Consider the following 24,633-nt stretch of genomic DNA (forward strand, 5'->3'; position numbering starts at 1 on the left):
GGATAACCTCTTAGAGCTCAGACTGTGTTCCTACTCTAAATATAGTAGACTCGGGTATCATCAAAGTGCTGGAAAAATTTAGCTATTTAACAAATATATCTTTATCTGAAAAAGTTAGGGACAGTATTTATGGAATTTGCAACTTGATATATAAAATAATTGGGGGTGGGTACCAAGCACCTAAAATCAGAAACCTGCCTATCCTGTAGAGAAAAGTGAATGAATCTGGCTTGCACAGCTAATCCTTATGATTATTGCTAGCCATGACCTATCACCTTACTTGCAAATAAATTACTTACCATCATAGGTGCTTATTTGTAAGTAAGGTCACAGGACATGGCTAGTAATCTACAGCTGAAATATAAATTCTTGATCACAGAAAACACATGGTTGGGGTCCTGACAAAAATAGCACTTGGAATCTACTTATTTGACACAACCTATCTTGAAGAGCATAGGAAATATTGTGGTTTCTCTCTTCCTTCAATCCACATTTTAAGCAAGCTAATTGGAAGAACTGATAATCATGTGGCAACCCATTTTAGCCCATGCACCCTATTCAAAATGATTGTTTCTCTGCCAAATAATTTCCCTTTCTGGACAGATGGTACACTAATTTGGATTGATGGGGGAGTAGTTTTGGGTGTTTAGGTCCAGGAATGTGTGCACATCTGCACATGCAACCCCTGAACTGCCAACAGTATGCAACCTGTGATACTACAAAGGTCATCACAGTTCTTTGTCCATGAGAACATATCAAGACTGTGTACACCATCTATGAAGGACGGGGAAGGTGAGTCAGAATAACAAAAGCAGCACTTCAATGTTGTGATGCAATGTTTTGTAACACTGTTTTAATATTATCCAAAACCTACTTTGCATTCTACTTTTGTTCTATGTTAATGACTATGCTTTCCATCAGGTATTAAGCTTAATAATTTTATTGTTGCATCACAGATAACTCTGCCTGTTTTATATGATGATGTAAATACTACAAACTAGGTGAAGCACATTTCTTTTCTTAAATAAAAAAGGCAACAGGAATCCTCAAAGAATAATACAGTATCACCTTACTATTATGAGGAACAGAGTAAAAAAAAATATCTAAGCAAGGATCATTGAATATGTCACTGTTTAATTTGTGCTCCATGATCCTCATTAACATTGCTCAAGTTTCTGATTATCATATCCAAAATATTAAGACATAAGTATGAAGGCGCGTATAATTGGATATTAACTAGGACATACGTGACTGAATAGGAGATAGGGCCTTCCTTACATTAACTCTGATACATATTAATTGCCAATTACTGAAACAATCCCTCCCCCACAAAAACCCCCTCTGTATCTTTTAAGAGTGCCTAAGCCCCTTTAAATAAACAAAATAATTTGAAACAACTGGATAAGAAAAAAGGAAAGTTTTATTCTGAAGTTGGCTTAATTTACAGAGGTCATAGGATGATTTTTTTATGATTAAAATTAAAATCTAGTGTTTCCCCCAGCAACAGATGAGGAGTGTGTAAAATGACTTAAAAAGAATATGGTTATTGGAAGAAGAGCCAAATGGATGAAGAAAATGAACAAAATCTGTGTTCTCCTTTCCTCTGTATTGTTTTCAGCCCCCACTGCAGAACTATCATACAGCTCTTTAGGGGATCTCCACAGGATGTTCATTTTAAGAAATTAGAGGTGCTGCTTCAATGCACCTGATCCTCCCAGTGTAGAAGCATAGTTTTTTTTTTAATTCCAAACTGGTTGTCTGCCCACCTACACAAATTATAAATCCCACCATGATCCAGTGCAGCCAAGCAATCAATACCTTTGGCTTATTTTTTCTTCCTGTAAACGATGCTTAACGGAAACAAAACCAGAGCTATCGGTTGTGTACTTAGAACATCTAATGGAACGTGAGAAAATGCTAGGAGGGACATATTTGTTTTTCTTCTAAATAAGAATATTCCAATTGCATCCTATGTTCTTTTCTTCTTACCAAGTTAATCTGGCAGCCTTAAGATAAACTATGTGTCTGTTTGCACATGTATAAACAGAAGTATATTCATATTCAAACAAACATGTAAACAGTATTCCCAACATTTTCATGGAATGTGAAGAAGTCAGTTTGTGTTGGAAACGCAATGCATTAAGAAGGTCAGTATGACTGATGATGATTCTAATATATACAGAATGTAGATATGGACAATCTACTTCTAGACAGTTTGATGATGTTACCTGAGACTGATAGGACTTTGTCCAAAATAACTGAAGGATATGCCTACTTCATTCTAGAATATTACATATAGGAAGAAAAAATAAATTCCACAGTAATTTTGTTGTAGAAGTGGTGACTACAGAAAAAATAGAATAGAAAGCAGAGAAAGAACTATTGCTAAAAGAAACCACAAATTCAGTGGCTTAAAAAAATAAAATAATGCATATTAATTATTGTAACTATACAAGGTTATTTGATTGTTAAGCTATCGGTTCTTTCCATATATTTTCAGGCACGAAGTGGGAAATTTCTGCTTCATATTTGAACATTTGTTTGCTTTAAATATAAGCTTTAATTTTAATCACGGAAATGATCTAGCTGAGGGAGTTTGTAGCCTTTTCTAGGTTTCCTCAGATATACTGCACAATAGAAGAGTGCCTGTAATTTTTTTTTTCCGTTGATGGGATCTTGGCAGTTTTGGAGAGAACTTAGAGGCAGAAAATAGCATAGGAAAGGATTAATCCTCCTTGGACGAGTTCCTCAAATAATTCTGACTATAATCTTGGTTTAAAATAAACTCAAAAGTAGAATGAAATATGAGCATGGTTATTATACCTGTTTCAAGCTGAATTATAACAGTGTATTTGCTGTATCAAGTTAAAAGCCTGACATAATTATGCAGAAATTATCTTTAATGCATATTATTTGGCATGAATAACAGGTAAATCCACATTATCTCTATCACTTTTTTTCTCCTCTTGATTTACTGATCTTAACTTAGTAAACCTTAAATAATGGTTATCTAAATACATAATTACATATATGAGCAAGAAGTCTTTTTATCAACAATTATGCTAGAGAAATACACAACATTTCAATGGCTCTTCATTAGCAAACAAATCAACAAGTGATATTTTAATGCATGACTTTATTCCATCTCTGCAGGGACCATAGTTGAGAGTGTGATGTACAGTACAGAGAAAGGAATCATCAGCCACAATGTCCCAGGGCTCTTTCCATAGAGGACTTCTCAGCCTTTGCTTAAAGAGTGCATTTAATTGACTGATAGACAGTAGCTTCTTTGTTCACAGAAGACAGCGAAGTAATGGCAGCTTGAAAATCGTACCATCTACAGGGTCTCCTGAGACTAGTAACAGGGGGATATGTGTCAGGAATAAATAAATAATCTAATTATTAAGCCACTTCCTGTCAAGTTAACTCCAATTTGTTGGCTTTTGAAGGCAACAAAATGAGGCATTTTTCCTCATTATGTTTCTCTTTTTATACTACTGGTAATCACAGGCGGATTAAAGGGTGCCTATTGGTGTTTTTTGTTTTTTTTTGTCAAGGAACTGAGAAGCAGCCAACAGTATAGAAAAACAGAGTTGGGGTTAGAAGAAATTTCATGCTTGTCTCCTTTCCAGCTCCCTAACAGCCCACACTGCTGCCCCATACAGTGCCGCCAGCTGTACAGCAAATATATACCCCTCCAACTGCGGCCTACCAGGCCACGAGTACCATCCTGAGAGCTGCAAGATGCCTCACAATCTTGGCAGGTAGCTACTGCTGTCATCGGCAGAAAATTCTAAAGGTGACCTACGAAACCCTCTTAGCTCACAAACGCAGCAATAGCCACAGCTCAAGTTTAACACAGATATACATACACACGCACATTCACACACACACACACACACACACACACACACACACACAGAGAGAGAGAGAGAGAGAGAGAGAGAGAGAGAGAGAGAGAGAGAGAGAGAGAGAGAGAGAGAGAGAGAGGGGTCATTCTCTCTTGCCTGCTTTTCTTCAGAAGAAAACAACTATAGCAATAGGCAGTGACTTAAAATCATATGAGCAATGCAGCCAGGGGAGGGAACCATTTTTGCCATGACAATTCATCCTCATTCATTTTAAAAAAGATGCACTCTACAGATTTCATTTTCAGCAAAACAGAGAACTGCCTTGTCCTGAAATGTACATTTACACTATGGTGTTATTTCAATATCTAAAAATGTGAAAATTGTGCCGTAAGAAATCCATCTAATTAGATTTCTCCATTAGGAAGCTCTCAGACACAGTTTTATTTTTGTTAAAGACAATCTGCCATTCCAGTGACCAAGGGACAGAGAAGCCACTCTAATATCAAAACTCAGAGAAGCAATCCACATGGGCTCTAAAAACACCAAAAATCTGCAAGGATCTTTGTTGCAGCCTTTTCCCCCCCTTTAAGTGCTTTCACCCTGCCTGTAACATTTGGAAATTGTAGATGTTACCTGGGGGCAAGAGCCACAGAAACAGTCACCTAGTAATAACTAATGCTGTTTTTATCTTTCTGTTTAAGCCAACGAAAAAACAGATTATAAATCAGTTTTACTGTGTGTGTGTGTGTTTCTGTGCAATACAGTGTTATAATATACTCCTATATCATTATATTTTCATTACTGGAAAGAAAAAAACAAAAATCTTGACATGTCAGAAAGGTTTGTTATTTCAAAGCTCAGCTCACTGCATCCTGATGCTGTTATAAAACCCAGTCATCCTGGTAAAGCCTGTTCAAATGTATCTGAAACATTTGTTGGGGGGGGGGGGTGGTTATGTGGGAAGTGAGAACTGAAAAATAGCAATGTTACCGTATTTTTCCATCTATAGGACACATCCTTGTATAAGACGGTCCCCAATTTTCTAAACAAAAATTCATAAATCAACATTTTAAATATTAAACAAACCACATCTATAGTGGCAGTAAAACAAGTGGCCATGCCATCGCACAAGGGAGGTGACTTCCTCCAATCAGATGGTGCTCTGCGGGCTTAATCCCGTCCACCCCTCAGCCATCAATCACTGTACTGAGACGGCTTCCTGGGGCCTCTTGCGGCTTCAGCTTGAGCTGTGCCGGTAAAAAACAGGTCATAGAAGGCAGCTTCAGTGGGACCGGCAGCATCCTTGAGGCAGCCCGATCTTCCAGCACCAGGTGGCATCTCGGGCCGACTTTCTCCCCATCCAGGCAGCATCTCAGGTCAGCGATATTCTCCTGCACCAGATGGCATGGCATTGGCATGTAAAGAACCCACACCGGCATGCCCTGGGCTGCGGAGGTAACCATTATTTTTTTGTGTATAAGATGCTGCACCTGGTTTTTAAACAAGGTGTTTGCAGGAAAAAATAGTGTCTTATACACGGAAAAATATGGTATTTTGGGGAGGTATAGACTGGTTGTGTTTATTTAGGTATAACTTGATTTTCCCAAACAAACATATTTAACTTTGTATGCCACTTTACTACGAAATTATTTTCTTGGTAAAAACATTAATGGTAGTAACACATGAGCAGTGTGTGTGTCTGTCTGTCTGTCTGTCTGTCTGTCTGTCTGTCTGTCTGTCTGTCTATCTATCTATCTATCTATCTATCATCTATCTATCTATCTCACTTTATTATTTTTATAGATAACCTAAGGCGATGGACATACCTAATACTTTTTCCTCCTCTTTTCCCCACAACAATAGTCCTGTGAGTGGAGTTGGACTGAAAAAGAGTGACTGGCCCAAAGTCACTTTTACTTACATGAAGCAAAAGCGATCAGAGTCTCATTGGACAAGTGCTGTCAAGATTTTCCTTCTGCAGAGCCTCTGCTTAACACAAGAACTTTTTCCTGAAGAAGTCTGTGCAAACTGTGCTGGCATCTGCAGGGTGGATGCAATGATGGAAGATTTATACTATTAGTGCCACTCTGGTTTCCAGCAAAAGCAAATTCCAAAATTGGGGTACTCTAGGAAAAGGTTATAACAGTACTTGCACCCCACATTATAGACTTTTCTCTACTATTGGGAGAGGTGTTTCCCTAAATTTCTTCCATATTAGGTTTTTGTAACCTATGTTTAGGATATAGCAGTAAAATAAAAGATGGATAGACATTTACAAAATATACATGGAGGTTCCTGACCATAGGGTTTAAAATATCAAATGATTTTAAATAGAAGGAATGGCAATCTCTTTATATAGGTATATGTCCTTTTTGAGCCACTGCAATTATTTTTGGTTAAATTGTGCATATCCCTTAAACCTATACCTATTTACTATCGGCTTCACTGGCACTTTGAATCAGTTTTCAGTTATAGTCAGCAAATCCCCTCTTTGTACAAATTCATGCTAAACAGTTACACTTCATTTTACATAAGTTTTATCTGATGTCCCCACACAGAGCTGCCAGCTGTACAGCAAATCTGCAGCTTGCAAACTGAGGCTGACTAGGCCATAGGCTCCATCATGCGCTCTGTTAGGCTCCTTGCTGGCACTGGCAATCGTTCTTTGCTGTCACTGTTGTCGTCTCTGCACACTGCACAGAACTTAGAATATCTGATTATTAGAATTTGTGGTCCACATTCCATTTTATCCTTTATTTAATCTATCCCCAGATCACACATTTGTTTAAATGTTTTGGCTGGTTTACAAATCATGCAGCCATCTGCACAGTAGGTGTAACACTATTTTTTAGATCAAAGTTATATTAGAAATCAACAGAGATAAAGTCATTCAAAATGTTTTGGTGTTTGTTATTCTCTAAGAACTCTAACTCTAGCTCTATAACTCTAAGAAAAAATAGAATTATCTACAAATCGATGAACATCTAAGAAAAACAACACCCAGCAGAACAGAGAGTTTGCTCCATTACCTACGTTAATACCATGACAGCTGAGGAGAGATGACCTGGCCCACTTCTCAACTCTCCTGTACAGATGGCTATTAAAGAGAAAGTATGCCTTTTCTATGGTCCAGGCAGAAACCCTTTATGAGCTTTTCAAATAAGCCAGCATTGCCCACACGAGGGTAACTTCCTGTAGTATTAAACAAAGCAGACTTCATTTTTCCCCTTCAGCATTTCATGAAGCAAATGACAAATAGATGAGATAAAGGATCATCCTGGAATTCTGCATTTATAGTCCCACATTATTGTTAAGTTACTGAAAAATATCAGTATTAAAAAGTACAGCAGTTTTTAAAAAAAACATTAAAATCAAAAGAGAATGTATTACTTTGGCTACTATTTCATCTGAAATTAAATTCAGCTTAAAAAAATAAAGTATCATTTTTCCCAACAAAAGCCAATTGCCAGAAATTACTAGACTTATATGTGATACTGAATTATGACATCTACTAAATTATCTACATCCATCATTTGCATCGACTGGCTCCAGGTTGGCACAGGACACAAGGCTGTATATTCTCCCATTATTTATTCAACATACATGTGAAAAATATATTAAGAGAGGCTGAATGTAAAGATGATTGTGATATAAAAAAATCTATAACCTTCCCTATGCTGATGACACTACTCTGACAGCTAAAAATGCCAAAGATCTCCAAGTTCTAGTAATAAAAGTCAAAGATTACAATGAAAAAATGGGACTAAGATTAAATATAAAAATGATGATATTTTCTATTGGAGTTAGGTTTTTGCATAATATATTTGAAGTCGGGTAATTTGAGTCTGATTATCTGTGTCTTGAGTGAGAACCACAGCCAATCACAGAACTGACAAGATACAAAAGTGGTAGATAGTTTCTGCCTTTTAGGATTAACCATCAACAGTAATCAGAAATCAAGAAATACCTAGATTAGCACTTGGTAGAATAGCCATGAAGGCCTTGGAAAAGATATCCAGATGCTATGATGTCTCTATATCTTCCTACAAAGATCGGAATGTTGCAAGCAATTGGATTTCCTGTGACACTATGCAAAGGAAAGTGGGACTCTGAAGAAGCAGAATAGAAAGATATTGATCCTTGTACTTTGTTGTTGAATAAACCTCCTAAGAATATCATGGGCAACCAAGAAAACAAAGAAGTAAGCCATTGAAGAAATCAACTTAGAGTCTTCTTTCAAAGAACAACTTATCATATTTTGGAGATACAAAGACACAACTAATGCTGGGAAAGGTAGAAAGAAAGAGAAGAACAGGAAGACCAGCAGCATGGTGGATAGACTCAAATTAGGGTGTAATAAGTGCACCATTGAAAAAGGACCAGGTTAAACAAAGATAATTAGGGGGAAAATTCAACACTGACTTGATCACACACAATAAATCAGTCATTTTAATGAAAAATATTATTTATACAATATGCATGGTTTTCACAAAATACATCATTAGAAACAAAAGTAAATATGGATTACTGCAGGCACATATAAATTGGCTGAAGAATGAGCTACGTTCCTAGTTTTAACTTTGATTCTTTTTCAGCCTGTGTAAAAACCAAGCTGTGTAAAAACTTTTCCTGATTAGTAAAACAGGCAAAGCATTCAGAGTGGCAGTAGCATGAAAACAGAAAAAATAGCTTCATGCATTGCCATATTTTCAGTTAATCTGTAGTGTCCCCCTTGTTTTAAATCTAAATTATTTGAAAAAAGAAACTTTTTTTCAGCTTAATTCATAATCATATTTACAGTTCTCCAGTTTGGATACTTTGGAACTGAGCTTAATTTTCAGAGGAAAAAAGCATTGTTCCTCAAATGCACACAGTGAGATCACTGAAGCCATACAGAATAATGATTTCAGTGTGCCTTTGCGTAACTGGGAAGATCTTGACATTACTAAAGAGCATTACAAAAAGGGTGGAGGGATTTGCCCGTAAATAAAAGATTAAGTAAAATAGATATCTATTAATTCTAAGATAAACATTATTTGTTGGAAGAAAAAATGTGAAGTTTTTTTTATCCCATTACATAGTCCATACTTTTTATATAATTTTTATTATTACAATTCCATGAATACACCTGTACTATTAGGATTGTTATTGCCTCTATCCCTTTTTTGTCACTTTGATCAACCTTCAGTGGTGAATATGAACTTCTATTTTGTACAGCCAGTGACATACAGTTTTGCTTACTATGTTTCATGAAAGAGTTTTCTATGGCTGTTTGGAATATACTAACCTCTTCAAAGATTTTAATACCAGTATCTATAATTTTAGAGATATAGTATTAATTGGACTCACTGGTGATTGATATTATTGCTCAAATGTTATTGGTCTGAAAAAGTATAATAAAATAGTTGTTCATCACCATCACTCAGTATTATCTGACAATTGTGCAATCTAAGCACTTATGGAACTACACTTACCTGTTAGACCTCACAATTTACATGGGAAGATTCCTTTTGCAAGATTAGAATCCTCCAAAACTATACTGAGATGAAAAGATGTAAACAGGGAAACATTTGGCTAAATAGATGTTAACATTTAATGAACTTCACACTGTATTTCTTTAAATTAAACATTTTTGCCTAGGCTAAAAGCCAGGTTCTACCTCTAACATAATACAACAGAGATAATTTGAGACCATAGACAATATGTTTGGGGAATGTTTAGTATCTGATGCATTTGTTGATATTGGTTATTCCATCGTTGTTCCTATAGCCCATTACCTGACATTTCTTGGAAGGTGAAAATCTACAGCATGGCTAACAATATGCAAGTACTTTTGAGACTTTGAACAAAACTGTATAAGAACTTTGATCTGTTGAACAAACATGAACGGAATACTTGAAAACCTAAGTCATGGTAAATTATATCTGGAACAGTACTGCTGTTATTGCTCTTATTCTAAAATAACCATATGAAAGTGGTATTAAAATAAATGCCTATTTTATATCATAATATATTTAGGTCATAGCATGTTAGAAATATTACATGCCCTAATTTCCAGAATAGGCTTTATCTTCCAAATCACAAGGATCAGTTACCTCAATACAATTCACACTGACATGGTAGTAGTACAGTGTAATTGGGCACTGTTAATAAAAAGAAATCTAGGTTCTTCAGGTAGCATAATAAATCTAGATTGGATGGAATTTCTTATCTGTGAACAGAAAGCAACTCGTAGAATAAAGATAGGGCAGTTTATCAACACTGTCACATTTCTCTACCAAAATTAAGGAGCCAGATATATTAAAGACACATGTTCTGGCAAGATTCACACTCTGTAATAATTGCTAATGTGATCTGCTTGATACTGGTTTATCCTAACGTGTGATCTCAACTATTATGCTATGAAGCATCATCTTATGGCATCAGTAAATAGTGTTGCTTTGGGGGATGAGGGTGTCTGCCTCAGGTAAGGGTGGCTCTGCCAAAGACACAAGGAGGCTAATTTTGAAGCAGCTAGAAGTGAGTGCTGAAGAAAATCATTGGTGTCAATGTGTTGGGCAACAGTTTGGCAGCAGCACAGCAATAATAGAGGAAAAAATGGGCCTTCAAGTTAGTTTTGACTCCTAGCGACTGCCCTCTGCAATTCTCTTGGCAAGATTTTGGAAGTGGTTTGCTTTTGTGTTCTTCCTAGACCTGAGAGATTGACTGGCCCAAGGACACACAGCTGGCTTCTTATTTAATGAGGGACTAGAACTTACAGTCTCCCAGTTTCTAGTCTGACTCTCAGTTGTGTGTTTGTGTGTGTGCACTGTGTACGTGTGTGTTAAAAATTTATCTGTTCATTCCAGGTGTCAAATACCCTAGGTACATTACTGATTCAATATACGATCCCCGCTACTGAGGCTAGTTTTGCAGACATGGCTAAAACACAGAATGTGTATCCAGTCCATTTTACTGACCAAATCTTGCCAAATTTATTTCAACAAATAATTTAATACAAAATATGATTGAAATGATGCATTTGGATTTAATATGATTAAACATATACAACTTTACACCAAAGATGCATCACTTCTTTTATTTTTTTCTCTCAGATGTTAGCTTCTATAAGGTGATATATTTTTCACTTTCAAACCCAAGGAAGTTACTCTTAACAATGTAAAGTAAGAATTAAAACATTAAAAGAAAGGCCCCCAAAAGAGGTACACCAAAGCATATTCTATAGATAATAGATATGAGATGATTAAGTGTGCTGTATTCAGTGATGTTCACAGGGGATATTTAAAAAAATCAAGATAGTGAATGAGAAAATGTAGTTGAAGCTCCACACTATTTTACAATCAGGTGATACATGCTAAAAAGAGGAGAGGTTTTGTGTGTTCATTCCTATCATTGACATGTTAAAAGTTTTCTCATGAATGTCCCTGTCTCAGTCTTCCTTTTGAAAGATTCTGGTTCTCTAAAACAGTGTTTTTCAACCACTGTTCCGTGGCACACTAGTGTGCCGCGAGATGTTGCCTGGTGTGCCGTGGGAAAAATTGAAAAGTAATTATAAAATACTTTCTTTGTGTTTATTTGATTCCTATTCAAGAGAATTACTTTATATATAGTCAATATAGGCACAGAGTTAATTTTTTTAACATTTTCTAATGGTGGAGTGCCTCGTGATTTTTTTCATGAAACAAGTGTGCCTTTGCCCAAAAAAGGTTGAAAAACACTGCTCTAAAAGATCTTGTAATTTATTTGTACTCATTTAGTCTAAATTCAGCCAAATGTCTCTATATATTGCATGTACATGTTAGGTCTCTTTGTACTGACTACTTAAAAAGTTCAGAAGCATTCTAGATTAAAAACTAATGTCATGTATTAGCTAGATTTAGAGACTAGGTATAGTTAACCAGTATCTGTACCTTGACCAGTTTACAACTCTTAATGAATGCTGTTTGATAAAGCACTTTTGTCATCTGCTATCTTACAAGTTTGTTATCTCACGGGTTTATTATGCTGATGTTTGAACAAAAGAAACTGATCTACATGTGAAAAAGTAATTAATAATTTAAAAGTCTACTAGATGGCTCCCAGACTTTTTACATTATTTTCTTACTTTCTCTTTTTTGATAACACAAATTCTGCTGCTATGGCTATACAGTAATACAGAGTTACAGATCTATAAAGGAGAATATTTGTAACTCAGTGTTGAAATGGGGGGTCCTTGATGCTCTGTAAGCTTGGTTGTTTTCTTGCAGACATTTCATTACCCAAACTAGATAACATCATCAGTGTTAATAAAATGTCTGCAAAAAAACAACCAAGCTCAGAGAGTACCAAGGACCTCTCATAGAGCTACAGACTCTGAAAAACAAAATACTTTATCATCTACTACAGAAGCATAAGAATCTTTGTATTATACATATGGAGCCACAATTTATCTCACGTCCTTATTAACATTAAGGTTAGCATTCACATATTATCATGTCAATAGCATTCCAGGAATTTAATCTGTTGTAATTTTGCTTATAGGCTATATATTCTAAGTACATTTTAAATTTTCAATTCCATACCTTCTAGTTAGATAACCTTGTGGAGATACTAAAGAAAATTACTGTTAAAAATGTTGATTACATATTTTGAATATTATTCATAGCAGATCTTGGCTATTTTCTTAATTAAATATATTATTTCATTTTTTTGAATACTGTTCTAGAGGGTTTTCAGGCTGTTCAAGTACTACATAGACTCCTATTTTATGACCAATTCAATTATTTACGTTTGTTAGTCACAAAACTTGCCAATTTTGTTGTTGGTATCATGGTACTTGAGCAGCACTCAGTTGTGTCATTATCATAATAATTTCTGAAATTAAAACCTGCCTAAAACTCTGTGGAAAGCTAACAACCAGTTCATTAACCATTCCTGTTAGTTTTCAATAATGCAAAAATGATTAGAAGTTTAATTTGTTAATCACCTGTGTTTTGACTGGCAGTAGTATATGATTCTCTGCAGAAGTCTAAACTAGCCCTTGCAGAAAATAAAACATGCTAATGCTTTATCAGGCCTAATAATATTTTTTTTAAAAAAGTTATCACACCTGGGTAAATCATTGACGGTTATACAATTAATTTCTCCTTAACTCAATTTAATTTTAGAGGCAATGATGAATACATCTAGGAGAACAGTCTATCATCAATAAGATTTAGTACTTCACTCACCAATCATGTGGTTTGCAACATGAACCTGGATATCCCACTCATTGTAGAAAACCATCTGGCACTTGATGCACTGATAGGTCTTTTTCTAGAGAAAACAAGGGTGAAGGTCTTAATTAAGCAATTTGTACATTCTCACTCTCAACACTTATGTGAAAAACACCAAGATGATATGAAGCCATTTTGATATATTAATACAGAATCATTTATTACCCATGTTATCATCCAGATGATAAAAAGAAAACCTTAGATTTCTTCAACTATTCAAAAGTCACAAAAACAGAGGTGTAATATGCTCATCACCATTTGATACTTCTTCAAAATGATCAACTTGCCAAGCAATTACAATTACACAATAGCATGCTACTGCATGGCAAATTGAATATTTACAATGTCATTTTTCATCTATCTTAATGCAAACTGTATTATGGCTTATGTTCTGCTCCTAATATAAGAACTGATTTCCTTAACTGCTATGGGGAATAGATCTCAATAAAGCATAGGTTTTCATTGTAGTTTTTAGCCAGTTACAATATCTGTTGCACCTGCCCTATGGAACATCATTTTCTGCCCCCCTCAACAGCTGGCCTTGACCTTGTTGGCCTTCACCATCTGGCCTGGGGAATATAGAGTAGTGTAGAGCCCTTAAAATGGTTGTACTGTTCATGCATTACTGGACTTTCCTAATTACTGCAATATATGGTGTTAGGTTTTGAATTATTTGTACGATTGTATTCTATGTAGTTATTTGTATGGTTGTATTGTATCCTGTGTTTTTTGGTATTAGGTTTTAATTGTAAGCCTTTCAGAATCATGAAGTAACTGAATGAGTAAATGAATAAATGAATGAATGATAAATAAGTAAATACATTATTTTTGGATATTGTGCAAAAAGGATCCACAGTCTCTGCCACTTAGCAATAAACCTACTTATAACATTCTATAATTATTTGTAAACTTAGAAGAATATTATTTTAATACAATGCATTGTATTGTTCTACAATACAGAAAATGTTTAAGGTCTTTTTCTAACAGAATATTAAATTATTATATTGTGGGAACATATCCAGGAATCATTTTTTTTCCTTAAGATTTTTATGGTTGTCATTATTGCTATCCTAACATATTTCTAAGTAAGCAACTGTTCATATTAAATTGATTGTAATTTAAGTTAAAAAAATATTAAAGTAGTACAATAGTATACAGCATTTGATCTAAGATAACAGAGGAATGAGCAATATTCATGAGTATTATTATGGATTTACAGTAATTTGCAATGATGTTCATGTAGACAGATATACTGTTGAAATATTTTCTGAGAACAAAACTAACAGGTCATTTATAAGGGTGATTATTTAATGTGTTCTGCTATTTTACCTTATATTATGCACTGGGATCAAAACACCTCACTCTTAAATGTATGTCATTTAATTAAAATCAAAATTGATTATTTAAAGAATTATTGATTTTGATTAGCAGATAATCCTTGGCATATCAAATTAATTCTGAGTGTTCCTTCTTTTTTCCTTTTAAAAATACAATTTCCATGACAATTTTGTAATTTTCTAACAGACTCCATAAAATTTTAAGAGTTTCACTTTCATTTACCAAATATTACCTTATTCCAAATTTCTTCAGTTGATACCTGCAAGTATATGAAAATCACAGTATGCAAAGAGTATATTATTATAGAAAAATAATCCACCAAAATACATCCAACTAATATATATTTTCCTAACATAATTTTAATTATGAAAATCAGGTTTGTGTGTATGATTTAGTAACACTGCCAAAATAACTTTTCATTCTTGTGATTTTTTAAAGTCGTCTTTTGTTAAATAAATCTGAAGAATCTAATAAGTGATCAAGTATTTTTCTTTTTTAGTCAAATATGTTTTTGCCTTTATCATTACACTTTGAATAAAAAGGGAAAAATACTTGAGCATTGTGTCATTGTATTCATATGTCATTATTTTTCTTGTCAGTTGCTGACATACTCTATGTTTTATTGTTCTAATGAGACAAAAAAGGCCAGGCATACAGTTAACTTTTTTTTTTTTTTTGCTTTTGGTAAAGTCACATATCAGGAATAATGCTAAGGCTAAGCTAATAAACCATATATATGCTGGTTTAGTACTGGTCATCGGGGAGCAAGAAATATTTTCTAACTAGTTCTAAGGGGAAATGTTTTAAAAAGGGAGACACTTACACTGTGTACGTTGGTCTGAATGTCAGCATCAAAAGCATCTTTTAAGTTGCCTACCATAACAGAACTCTTAGAAAGTTGTGGCTTAAAGTCTCTTTCAGATACAACTTTAATAGAAGACATCTGCATTTTTCTACCTAAAATCAATATTTAGGTCCATCTTACTACATTTAAAGAGTAAATAACAGGCCCATTTGGTGGTAAAATTAAATTGAAATTAATTTGCAATGCATGCATTGCTATTTATTCAAAAGCACCAATTCATTTAAAGTTAGTAATAACAAACTGCCTGTGAAAGCAGTGGCATTTAAAGTACTGTAGCTATGACTAACTTGTTCTAGTGGCTTGAATGAGACTATTTATTTATCTAATAAAGATTTTTTTCCCCTGCTGTTCTAGGGCCTTAGAGCTGCTTATAAAAATTTAACATCATAATAGCTTATTAAACAATATATTCAAGAAACATCCAGCAGAAGCAAGGATCATAGGTAAAACAGAGTTTTTATTTAAAGCATCAAGTACTTGGCAAAGCAAAAATCTGTCAGAAAATAACTGCCTTAACAATTAGAAAAGTTATCTGTTCTTCAAGGGACCACGGTTCCATAGCCATATTATTAGTCATCATAATGCAATGTTTCCAATCTACCATGTTTCCCCGAAAATAAGGCCTACATGAACAATAAGCCCTAGTTTGATTTTTGGGGGTGGGCCTAATATAAGCCCTATCCCAAAAATAAGCTTGTCGATCAGAAGGTCGGCAGTTTGGCGGATCAAATCCTGAGTGCTGCGTAACAGTGAGTGCCTGTTACTCGTCCCAGCTTCTGCCAACTTAGCAGTTCGAAAGCACGTAAAAATGCAAGTAAAAAAATAGGGACCACTACGGTGGGAAGGTAACAGCGTTCCGTGCGCCTTTGGCGTCTAGTCATTCCGGCCACATGACCACGGAGACGTCCTCGAATAAGCGCTGGCTCTTCGGCTTTGAAACGGAGATGAGCACCGGCCCCTAGAGTTGGAAACGACTAGCACGCATGTGTGGGGGAACCTTTACCTTTTACAAACCTAAAAATCAAGCTAGGGTGTAGATGGGGGTGGAGCTGCCCCACCTGCCCCGCACCTTGCATCCATGCCTCTCCTTGCCGGCCCACTTCTTCTTCCGAGGCCTCTTCTGCAGCCAGACCTGCATTTCTTAGTCACAGGGCTTTCCAGAAGGCCTGTGCAGCCAATCCATAGCTCGGTTCTGAAAGACCTCAGCAGCCAAGCACCAAGCTATGGATTGAATCCATAGCTCGATACTCGGCTGCTTAGGCGAATGCAGCTGCAGAACTTCAGTTCCAGAAGAAGTGGACTGGCTGGGTGGGGCTGTCGATGCCAGAGGTGACCTGGTGCCTCTTTTGGAGGCAAAAAAATAATAAGACCCGGACTTATTTTGGGGGAAACACGGTATTAAAAAGAGACTTTCCTTAGGATTTTAGAAAGATTTAAGGATGAGAAAATCAGTGTCTTGGAAAACTATGTAGCAGGAAAGCATTTTCTCTTTGGTCTGAGTTAATCCTGACATAACATATGGGCTTTAAAATCTTAATCTGTGCAGTTTTAATGTTTTAAAATTTTAATTATGTTTGTATTTGTTTATAATCTGTAAGTTGCCCAGAGTCATCTTACAGGAGAGGTAGGTGGCACAAAAATTTAATGAATAGTTCTCAATATTCACCATAGATACTCTGTGTATGTACAATAACAGTGGAAGAATATGGTTTCTTTGTCCCTATCATGTTACAGTACTTGATTTAATATGTACCCTAATATGTGTTTGGCAGATTCATTTGGGGTTTTCCTGTCTTCTTGTTCTAGCAACAATGAGGGTTCATTCTGCCTCATCAACCTTAATTCTCTGAAAAATTAGGGAACTCTTTTGCTTCCACCATCAGGGAGACATGTTGAATTGTGTCAATCACCCAATTGGATTGTTGATACATTTCTTAATTCCAGAGAGTCACTCAAGCCATACATGATGTTAAGATATCTCAAATGGGAAGAATATTTAGAAACTTAAAGGAGAGCTGTTGTATCAAGAAGCCTTTGGATGGAAAAACCTATTAATGGGAAAAGGCATTTAATACTTAGAAACTCAAAACAAACAAAACCACAGGAAGATTGCTTTTTGAAGCAACTCTTCAATCTATTGAAAGTGATATTAACTCAGCAAACTCTATAGATAGTTAGGTTGGCAAAATGTGCAATCAAATGCAGGACGAAATTAAAAGTTAATTATGGCAAGCAATTTGCATTTATCATATGCAAGAATAGTATGTCTGGTGCATTTAAGTGTTTGAATGGCCAGAGTCATATATTAAGATGGATGACAATATTTGATAAATAAATAAAGATTTGCTTTTAACATTGTTTGCTTATATTTTCTAAATAGAAATTTCGGTAAAAAGATTAAAAAATCTCTATGCTTACTTCCAAAGGGAACAAAACCTTATAGCTGTGCCCCTAGAAGTTTTATTATTTAAGGATGTGGGAAATATATCTTTGTTTAGGTTCAAACAAGTATTGCAAATAATTCCCATCTAAATCCTTCATACATAAGTTATTTTGGAAGCATTTAATGTATTTTACATATTAACAAGAAAAAACCTTTATTACATGAATGTTGTAACTATTTCTTCTTTTTTCAGAATAACGATGACAGTTCAAATAAAAGTTAAAATCTAATTCATGACATTGGAGCCTATAGTTCATGGCTCAAGCCTAAAACATCTTCTAATAGTCTACCAATTTTCCCCATATTAACTTCTTTTGTAAGAAAGATTTCTTGGTCCTTTGAATCTTCTGGGTCAGTACATTGCATGCTCTTTCTATTTAGTAGAATGCAGGAAACAGTATAATGATATAAAACAGAGTTTCTAGTTTAGAGATATTAGTAAGTATAGATGTGTGTAATTAAATAAAACTGGGCTTGGTTTGTGCTAGTAATATACCTACAAAATGGTTCTTACTCTTTCAGGGAATGCTGTAAATAGCATGGCTATGGCTAAGGCTGAAGGCTTAGTCTTTGTTTTATTTTGACCAACGTATGATAATCAGCAGCAATAGTTATAGTATCATCTGATGATCAGTATAGCATGAGGAAGTTTATAAACTCAAATGTAAAATAACTATATTTTCCTGCATGTAATGCCATGTTGTTAGGTGAAAACCTCAATAAATTACAGTAAATATTAAACAAAATGTAGGATGAAATGAGGATTGTGAAACATTGTGAAAATTAATTTATAAAGACAAAATTGTTGTGTAACATGGAAAATGGAATGAAGAATTGAAAGTTATGTATAGTGTGTGAAAAAATAGGGCATTAATAAATTTGGTCTCTTAGTAACATATTTACTAAAGATGAAGAAACAGATGGAGAAATATTTAGAAATGCAATATTGATAGAAAGGAAGTGGGTAGGCTATTTACTGTTGTGATGAATTATTGTCTGTTGAAAGAAGTGAAAATGATTCCTTATAAGAGTTTTGTACAACTTTATTTTATGGAAGTGAATGTTGAATATAGTTTGGCTGATGAAATTCATTTTATCTTTTTCTGATCTTTAGTAGACAGCAAACAACCTGATACCAGTTAAAGTAATAACCAAATAGAATGTGAAAATAATAATTTTAGAAAGCTTTTCTCTCATTACCTGCAAATGGAAAAATAAGATCTGCAGCCTGCTGTATGCTGAAGTTGCGTACTGATGCATGGAACCAGGAAACCATACATCAAGATCAGATCGGAGAACAGAAACCAGCACCAAGATAAGAAACTTAAAAGCCATGCAGCAAGTTATGTTTGACCCAGTAACATATTATTTAATGAAATGCTGAAGTGACAGAAAAAGTAATGTATTGCTAGACACTGCAGTATCAGCAGAGGCTAAAATTAGCTGTACAAATATCTGTTGGAAGACTCCATTTGATATACCATCCATCTGAACTTTGGTAGCTGACTTCCTCATCAACTCAACTAAACCATAGACAAAAGGAATGGAAGTTGGTGTGAATGAGTGAATGTTTTATTTAAAAAAAAAACTTCAGTCATGAATGCTTTATTGTTGATGATTCAAACTGAGATATGCCTGCTTACTGCCTAAATTTAGGCTGCCTTTTTAAGATTGGCAGCAGCCCCTCTACATTAGTGGCTGAAGCCACTAAGCCACTAACCCAATTGAATGTGAAAGTGAGGTCCATCTCCTTGGAGCTAAATTCCTATGTAACATTTATTACGTCAAAAGAAACTTGACCGCACAGTGGGAATAGGATACTTATGCAATGTGTGTGTAAAAATAAGATGATGTTGGGTCAAGAATGAAGGGACAATTCATAAATGTTTTTTCTTTACTTCCATAGCATACTACTGTGATAATCCACCAATCAAATGATCTCATCCAGAACCAAGTCCACACATTCTTCACAATTGGGTACATTTTTAATGTACATGTAGCCTTTGACTTACAGCAGTTCATTTAGGGACCGTTCAGTTACAATGGCACTGAAAAAGCAACTTATTACCATTTTCACACTTATGACCATTGCAGCATCTCCAAGACCAGGTGATCAAAATTCGAGCACCTGGCCACCAATCCATATTCATGATGGTTGCAGTGTCCCAGTGTCCTGTGATCATTTTTTACGACCTTCTAACAGGCAAAGTCAATGAAGAAGCTAGATTCACTTAACAACCGTGTTACTAACTTAACAACTGCACTGATTCACTTAACAACTGTGGCAAGAAAGTGGGGTAAAATGGGGCAAAATTCACTTAACAATTGTCTCACTTAGCAACAGAAATATTGGGCTGAGCTGTGGTCGTAAGTCAAGGGCTACCTGTACTCTCTGATGTGCATTTGTGTACCATCTTAATCCAGTGCCCACAGCTAGACTATTTTAACTCAAGATATATATAAGTTTAGAGTACAAGTGATAAAATAAAATCAGCCTAAACTAGCTACTTCTTTTGTTAAAAGTTAATTTACTTCAATTTCATTTTTCATTTTTTAATCATTCAACAATCTATGTTTTTAAAATCTGATCTCAGAAGGTTGTCCATTTTAGCTCTGACTGGATCCTTAATATTGTTTAGCTTTTGAAAATTGATGCTTATGCTTTAACTACTTATATTTTAACTACCTAATCTTTTCTGTTTCCAATTATTTTTAAATTCCTGGTAAATCATGTATGTCACTTCCATCTCAACGCTTGTGGATGTACATCAAAATATTCAAACAACATTTCTAGACATGATCTCATTTTAGAGACACTGAGCCATTTTATAAGATCTTAAAGTGTGTAGGTGTTTATTAACATTTGTAGTTTTTCCCAGTGTTTAAATCAAACTGACAAACATATAATTTTTTGGATAATTGTTCTGTTCATCTAAATGTCTGAATTTCTTTCCAATATATTAATCTCAGTTATACATAGAAATAAAGCAGTATAAAAGTATAAACCACACTGACCACCAAATGATTGCACTGGATCATGGCCAATTATAAAACATCAAAATTGGGACGACTGCTTTTTGCTATGCATTCTCCCAGGATTTCCTCTAATATCTAATAATAATATTTAATATCTCAGTTTATCTTCAGCTTTCTTTACTGAGCTAGAATATAAACATCCAAACAAAGTGTTGGGTTGCAGTCACCTGCCATTTTATCTTCTAATTATATCTCTCAGATCTAAGTGAGGAATTGGTAGATACACTAATTGCACTTCATACTTTGCAGCATGCTATCTCCATAAGAATTTTAACAGAAAGATGAATATGTACAAATAAAATAAAATGATGCAGGTAGTCTGGTGAGTGACAAGAAGGTGCTCATAAATACCCTGGGGCTCAGTGAAAAACCATATAGGATAAACTCAATCAGTTGGGAGGGGTGTCTCTGTTTTAGCATCATTTAATGTCTCACAAGGAAATTGCTGGTTCTTTGGTTGTTGAGATACTCATAAACAGACATTTGTAGGAATGAGTCACTTTTTAATTATTGATTCAGCTGTCACTGTCTTGTATCACTCTGTTTAGTCATCTGATCATTACCTATACATTAACAAGGAGAACTATTAACCAATGATGAAATAACTAATTGCCCAGTGCAGGAAAACTGCGTAAAATTCCTGTACCTTTTCATGATTTTTCTGTAAAAATGAAGCAAGGTTATTTGCTCCTGCCATCACTTTGAAATGAAGATAACTGGGATATGATTGCCTGGAGTCATTCTATGACCCAACCAGGAAGCCCTTGTGCTCACTCTCACTCAGCTCTTTGCTTTCATGTAGCCAAATTTAAAATATACAGCTGAATCCTGGCCATGGTCCTCCCACCCCCATCCCAAAGATTTAGATTCTTTTATTCTGAGTGACATTTAAAGCAGTTTAAGAAAACCGATACAATAATAAAATGTAGTCTATTAACTCTTAAAAAAAGAAATTGGGAGAATAAGATGCGTCATTAAAAACGGTTTGCAGTTAAATGTTTGCATAGAACATCTAATGCTCACTGCTTTAGTTTGATGCTTTCCAGAAAAATTGGAACACGTCTAAACAAATAGAAACTACTGATCTGTACTGATGGTTCATTTGGGTTAGGTGTTCCCCATGTACAACACTGCAATGGAGAAAGAACTGATGATGTTACTAGCATTATGTTTGTGTTATGAAATGTCTTCAAGAAAACAACCAAGCTCAAAGAGCACCAGGGATCCTCATGGAAAAAGCTCTAACTTTGCTATTTTTCAATTGTTAGAGGGTAATGGGCAAATTTGTAACTGGGGAACTTTTTCATTAAAACCAAAACAATCCTTCCTTGATTTGCATTACATACAGGTAGTTCTTGACTTGCAACCACAATTAGGACCCAAATTTCTGTTGCTAAACAAGGAAGTTGTTAAGTGAATCATGCTCAGTGTTACCTTTTTTTGCCATGATTATTAAGCAAATCACTGCAGTTATTCATTGAATCAAGTGGTTGTTAAGAGAATTGTCTTCTCCCATTGACTTTGCTTCTTGGAAGTCGGCTAGGAAGGTCACAAATGGTGATCATGTGACCCCAGGACTCTGCAACTGTCATAAATACATGCCAGTTGCCAAGTGGCTGAATTTGGTCAAGTTACGATGGGTACGCTACAATGGTTTTAAGTGTGAGGATTGGTTGTAAATCACTTTTTTTCAGTGCCACTGTAATTTTGAATAGTTGCTAAACCAACGGTTGTAAGTTGAGGACTAATTCTACTAACTACATGAGATCCAGTTCATATTTTATCCTTCCAATAAAAATATTTTGGTAAAATATTTTATTTGATCTCTTTTCCTTTATTTCTAGTTTACTTTTTAGTAAACTAATTCATTATTTCTAAATCTTTACTTACATCTCCAGTAAAATAAACTGTTTACCTGGAAGCAAAATTTTAATTTGAGTTTGATTGAGATAAGAAACTTTCTCTCTCTGCATTTAGCACGCTCACTTGTCTACATATAACCACAAAAACGTTTGAAAAATCTAATTTGAAACATTATATAGCCTATGCATGCAAGACAGACATAGATATACCTAAACAGTGGTACAATGTTAAGCCTTTCATTGCTAGCCACACCTCTGTGATATTGCTGTATCTATTATAAATTTTGAATAACTGGTGGATACTGATCATAGAGTAGTACCAACTTATTCTTGTTAAATGTCTTTGTTAGCTGCTGTTGGCCCTAGACTCAGCCATGCATTGTTGCTTAAGAGTACATACGATATAATCTATCCCTTGCTCATATTCAGAAGTTAAGTGAACAATGAGTAGAATTTAATTTAATTTTTAATTTTAATTTTTAATTTTTTTTAAATTTTTATTAGATTTATATACCGCCCTTTCCCGAAGGACTCAGGGCGGTTTACAGGGTATTTTAAAATCAAACCAATACAAAATACAAAAGTTAAAAAACAATTTAAAAAGATTAAATTATCCCTAAAAATAAAACCCCAGTTAAAAATCCTCAGTCCTGGCCGGAAAGCTCAAAGAGCCAGGTCTTCAGGTCCCGGCGGAATGAACGAAGGTCAGGGGCAGTCCTAAGCTCCACGGGCAGCTGGTTCCAGAGGGCCTACAGAGAAGGCCCTCCCCCTGGGTGTTATCCGCCGGCAATCTTTTACCGGCAGCACCCTGAGAAGACCCTCCCTGTGTGAGCGCACTGGACGAAGAGAACTTGATGCTGGCAGCAGGTGTTCCCTCAAATAACCCGGACCCAAGCCATTTAGGGCTTTATAGGTCATCACCAGCACCTTGAATCTCACCCGGAGGGCAACCGGAAGCCAATGCAGCTCGCGGAGTAGAGGTGTTACATGGGAGTATCGGGAAGCCCCCATCACAACTCGCGTAGCCGCATTCTGCACCAGTTGAAGCCTCCGATTGGTCCTCAAGGGCAGCCCCATGTAGAGAGCATTGCAGTAGTCTAAACGGGAGGTCACGAGCGCGTGAGTGACTGTGCGTAGGGCATCTCGGTCCAGGTAGGGTAACAACTGGCACACCAGGCGAACCTGGGCAAAAGCCCCCCTGGTCACGGCTCCTATGTGTTCTTCAAAATTGAGCCGTGAATCCAGGAGGACGCCCAAGTTGTGAGCCCTATCAGCAGGGGGTAACCCCTCACCCCCATCGTTAAAGAATACTACTTGATAATGGGATTGACTAAATTCCCATACTTGAAAGTTAACAGTTTTAATTTTTGGAGTTAAACGTACCTATCTTGACCAAATAGCACTAAAAATATTCCAAAGAAATTATTGTTTCATATCAACTTATTTCCAACTAGAATTTTGGAATCTTTTGTAAGTAGAAATGCTGATTATCCTCAGTAACTCTTTAGCTTTTAAAATAAGCATTCATCATTTATCATTCATCACTGCAATATTTAAACAATATGTGGATCACAATCACCCAGTGTAAGACTTATTATATGGTCTCCAAGAATACAATCCTTATCCCTCCCTTCTTCCCATCCATTCATTCATCCATCTACTTACCTACCCATCCATCATCCCATCTTAGCTCTAAAAGTCCAAAATGATATAATTATTTTATCCTCAGAACAACGACCCTATGAGACTGATAAGCTGACTGAGTGTTTATTGGTTCAAATCATGTTATAAGACTCATGGGTGACTGAGAGACAGAATCTTAAGTCTCTCCATTGTATATCCAACATTTACTCTCTACCACACTGGCTCTTCCAGTTCCTTGAGAAAAGCATTAGTACCTAAATCTTAAGGCAAATGGTAAGTATTGTTGCTGTTTCTGCTGTTTGTGTTTCGTGCAACATTGATTCTACTTAGGACTCCATGT

General features: G+C 35.5%; 1 protein-coding gene across 1 annotated transcript in view; it reads right to left on the reverse strand.

The window, feature by feature from the left end:
• The window catches only part of ZNF521 (zinc finger protein 521), a 321,090-nt gene that overhangs the window by 155,754 nt on the left and 140,703 nt on the right, over positions 1 to 24,633 (reverse strand). The window contains exon 4 of the mRNA XM_081325811.1: positions 13,061 to 13,145. Coding sequence (XP_081181937.1) covers positions 13,061 to 13,145 — 85 coding nt within the window. The remainder of the gene's footprint in view (positions 1 to 13,060; positions 13,146 to 24,633) is intronic.

The sequence above is a fragment of the Vipera berus genome (genome assembly GCF_964194415.1).
Source record: "Vipera berus genome assembly, chromosome: 3".
In the NCBI taxonomy this organism is placed as follows: Eukaryota; Metazoa; Chordata; class Lepidosauria; order Squamata; family Viperidae; genus Vipera; species Vipera berus.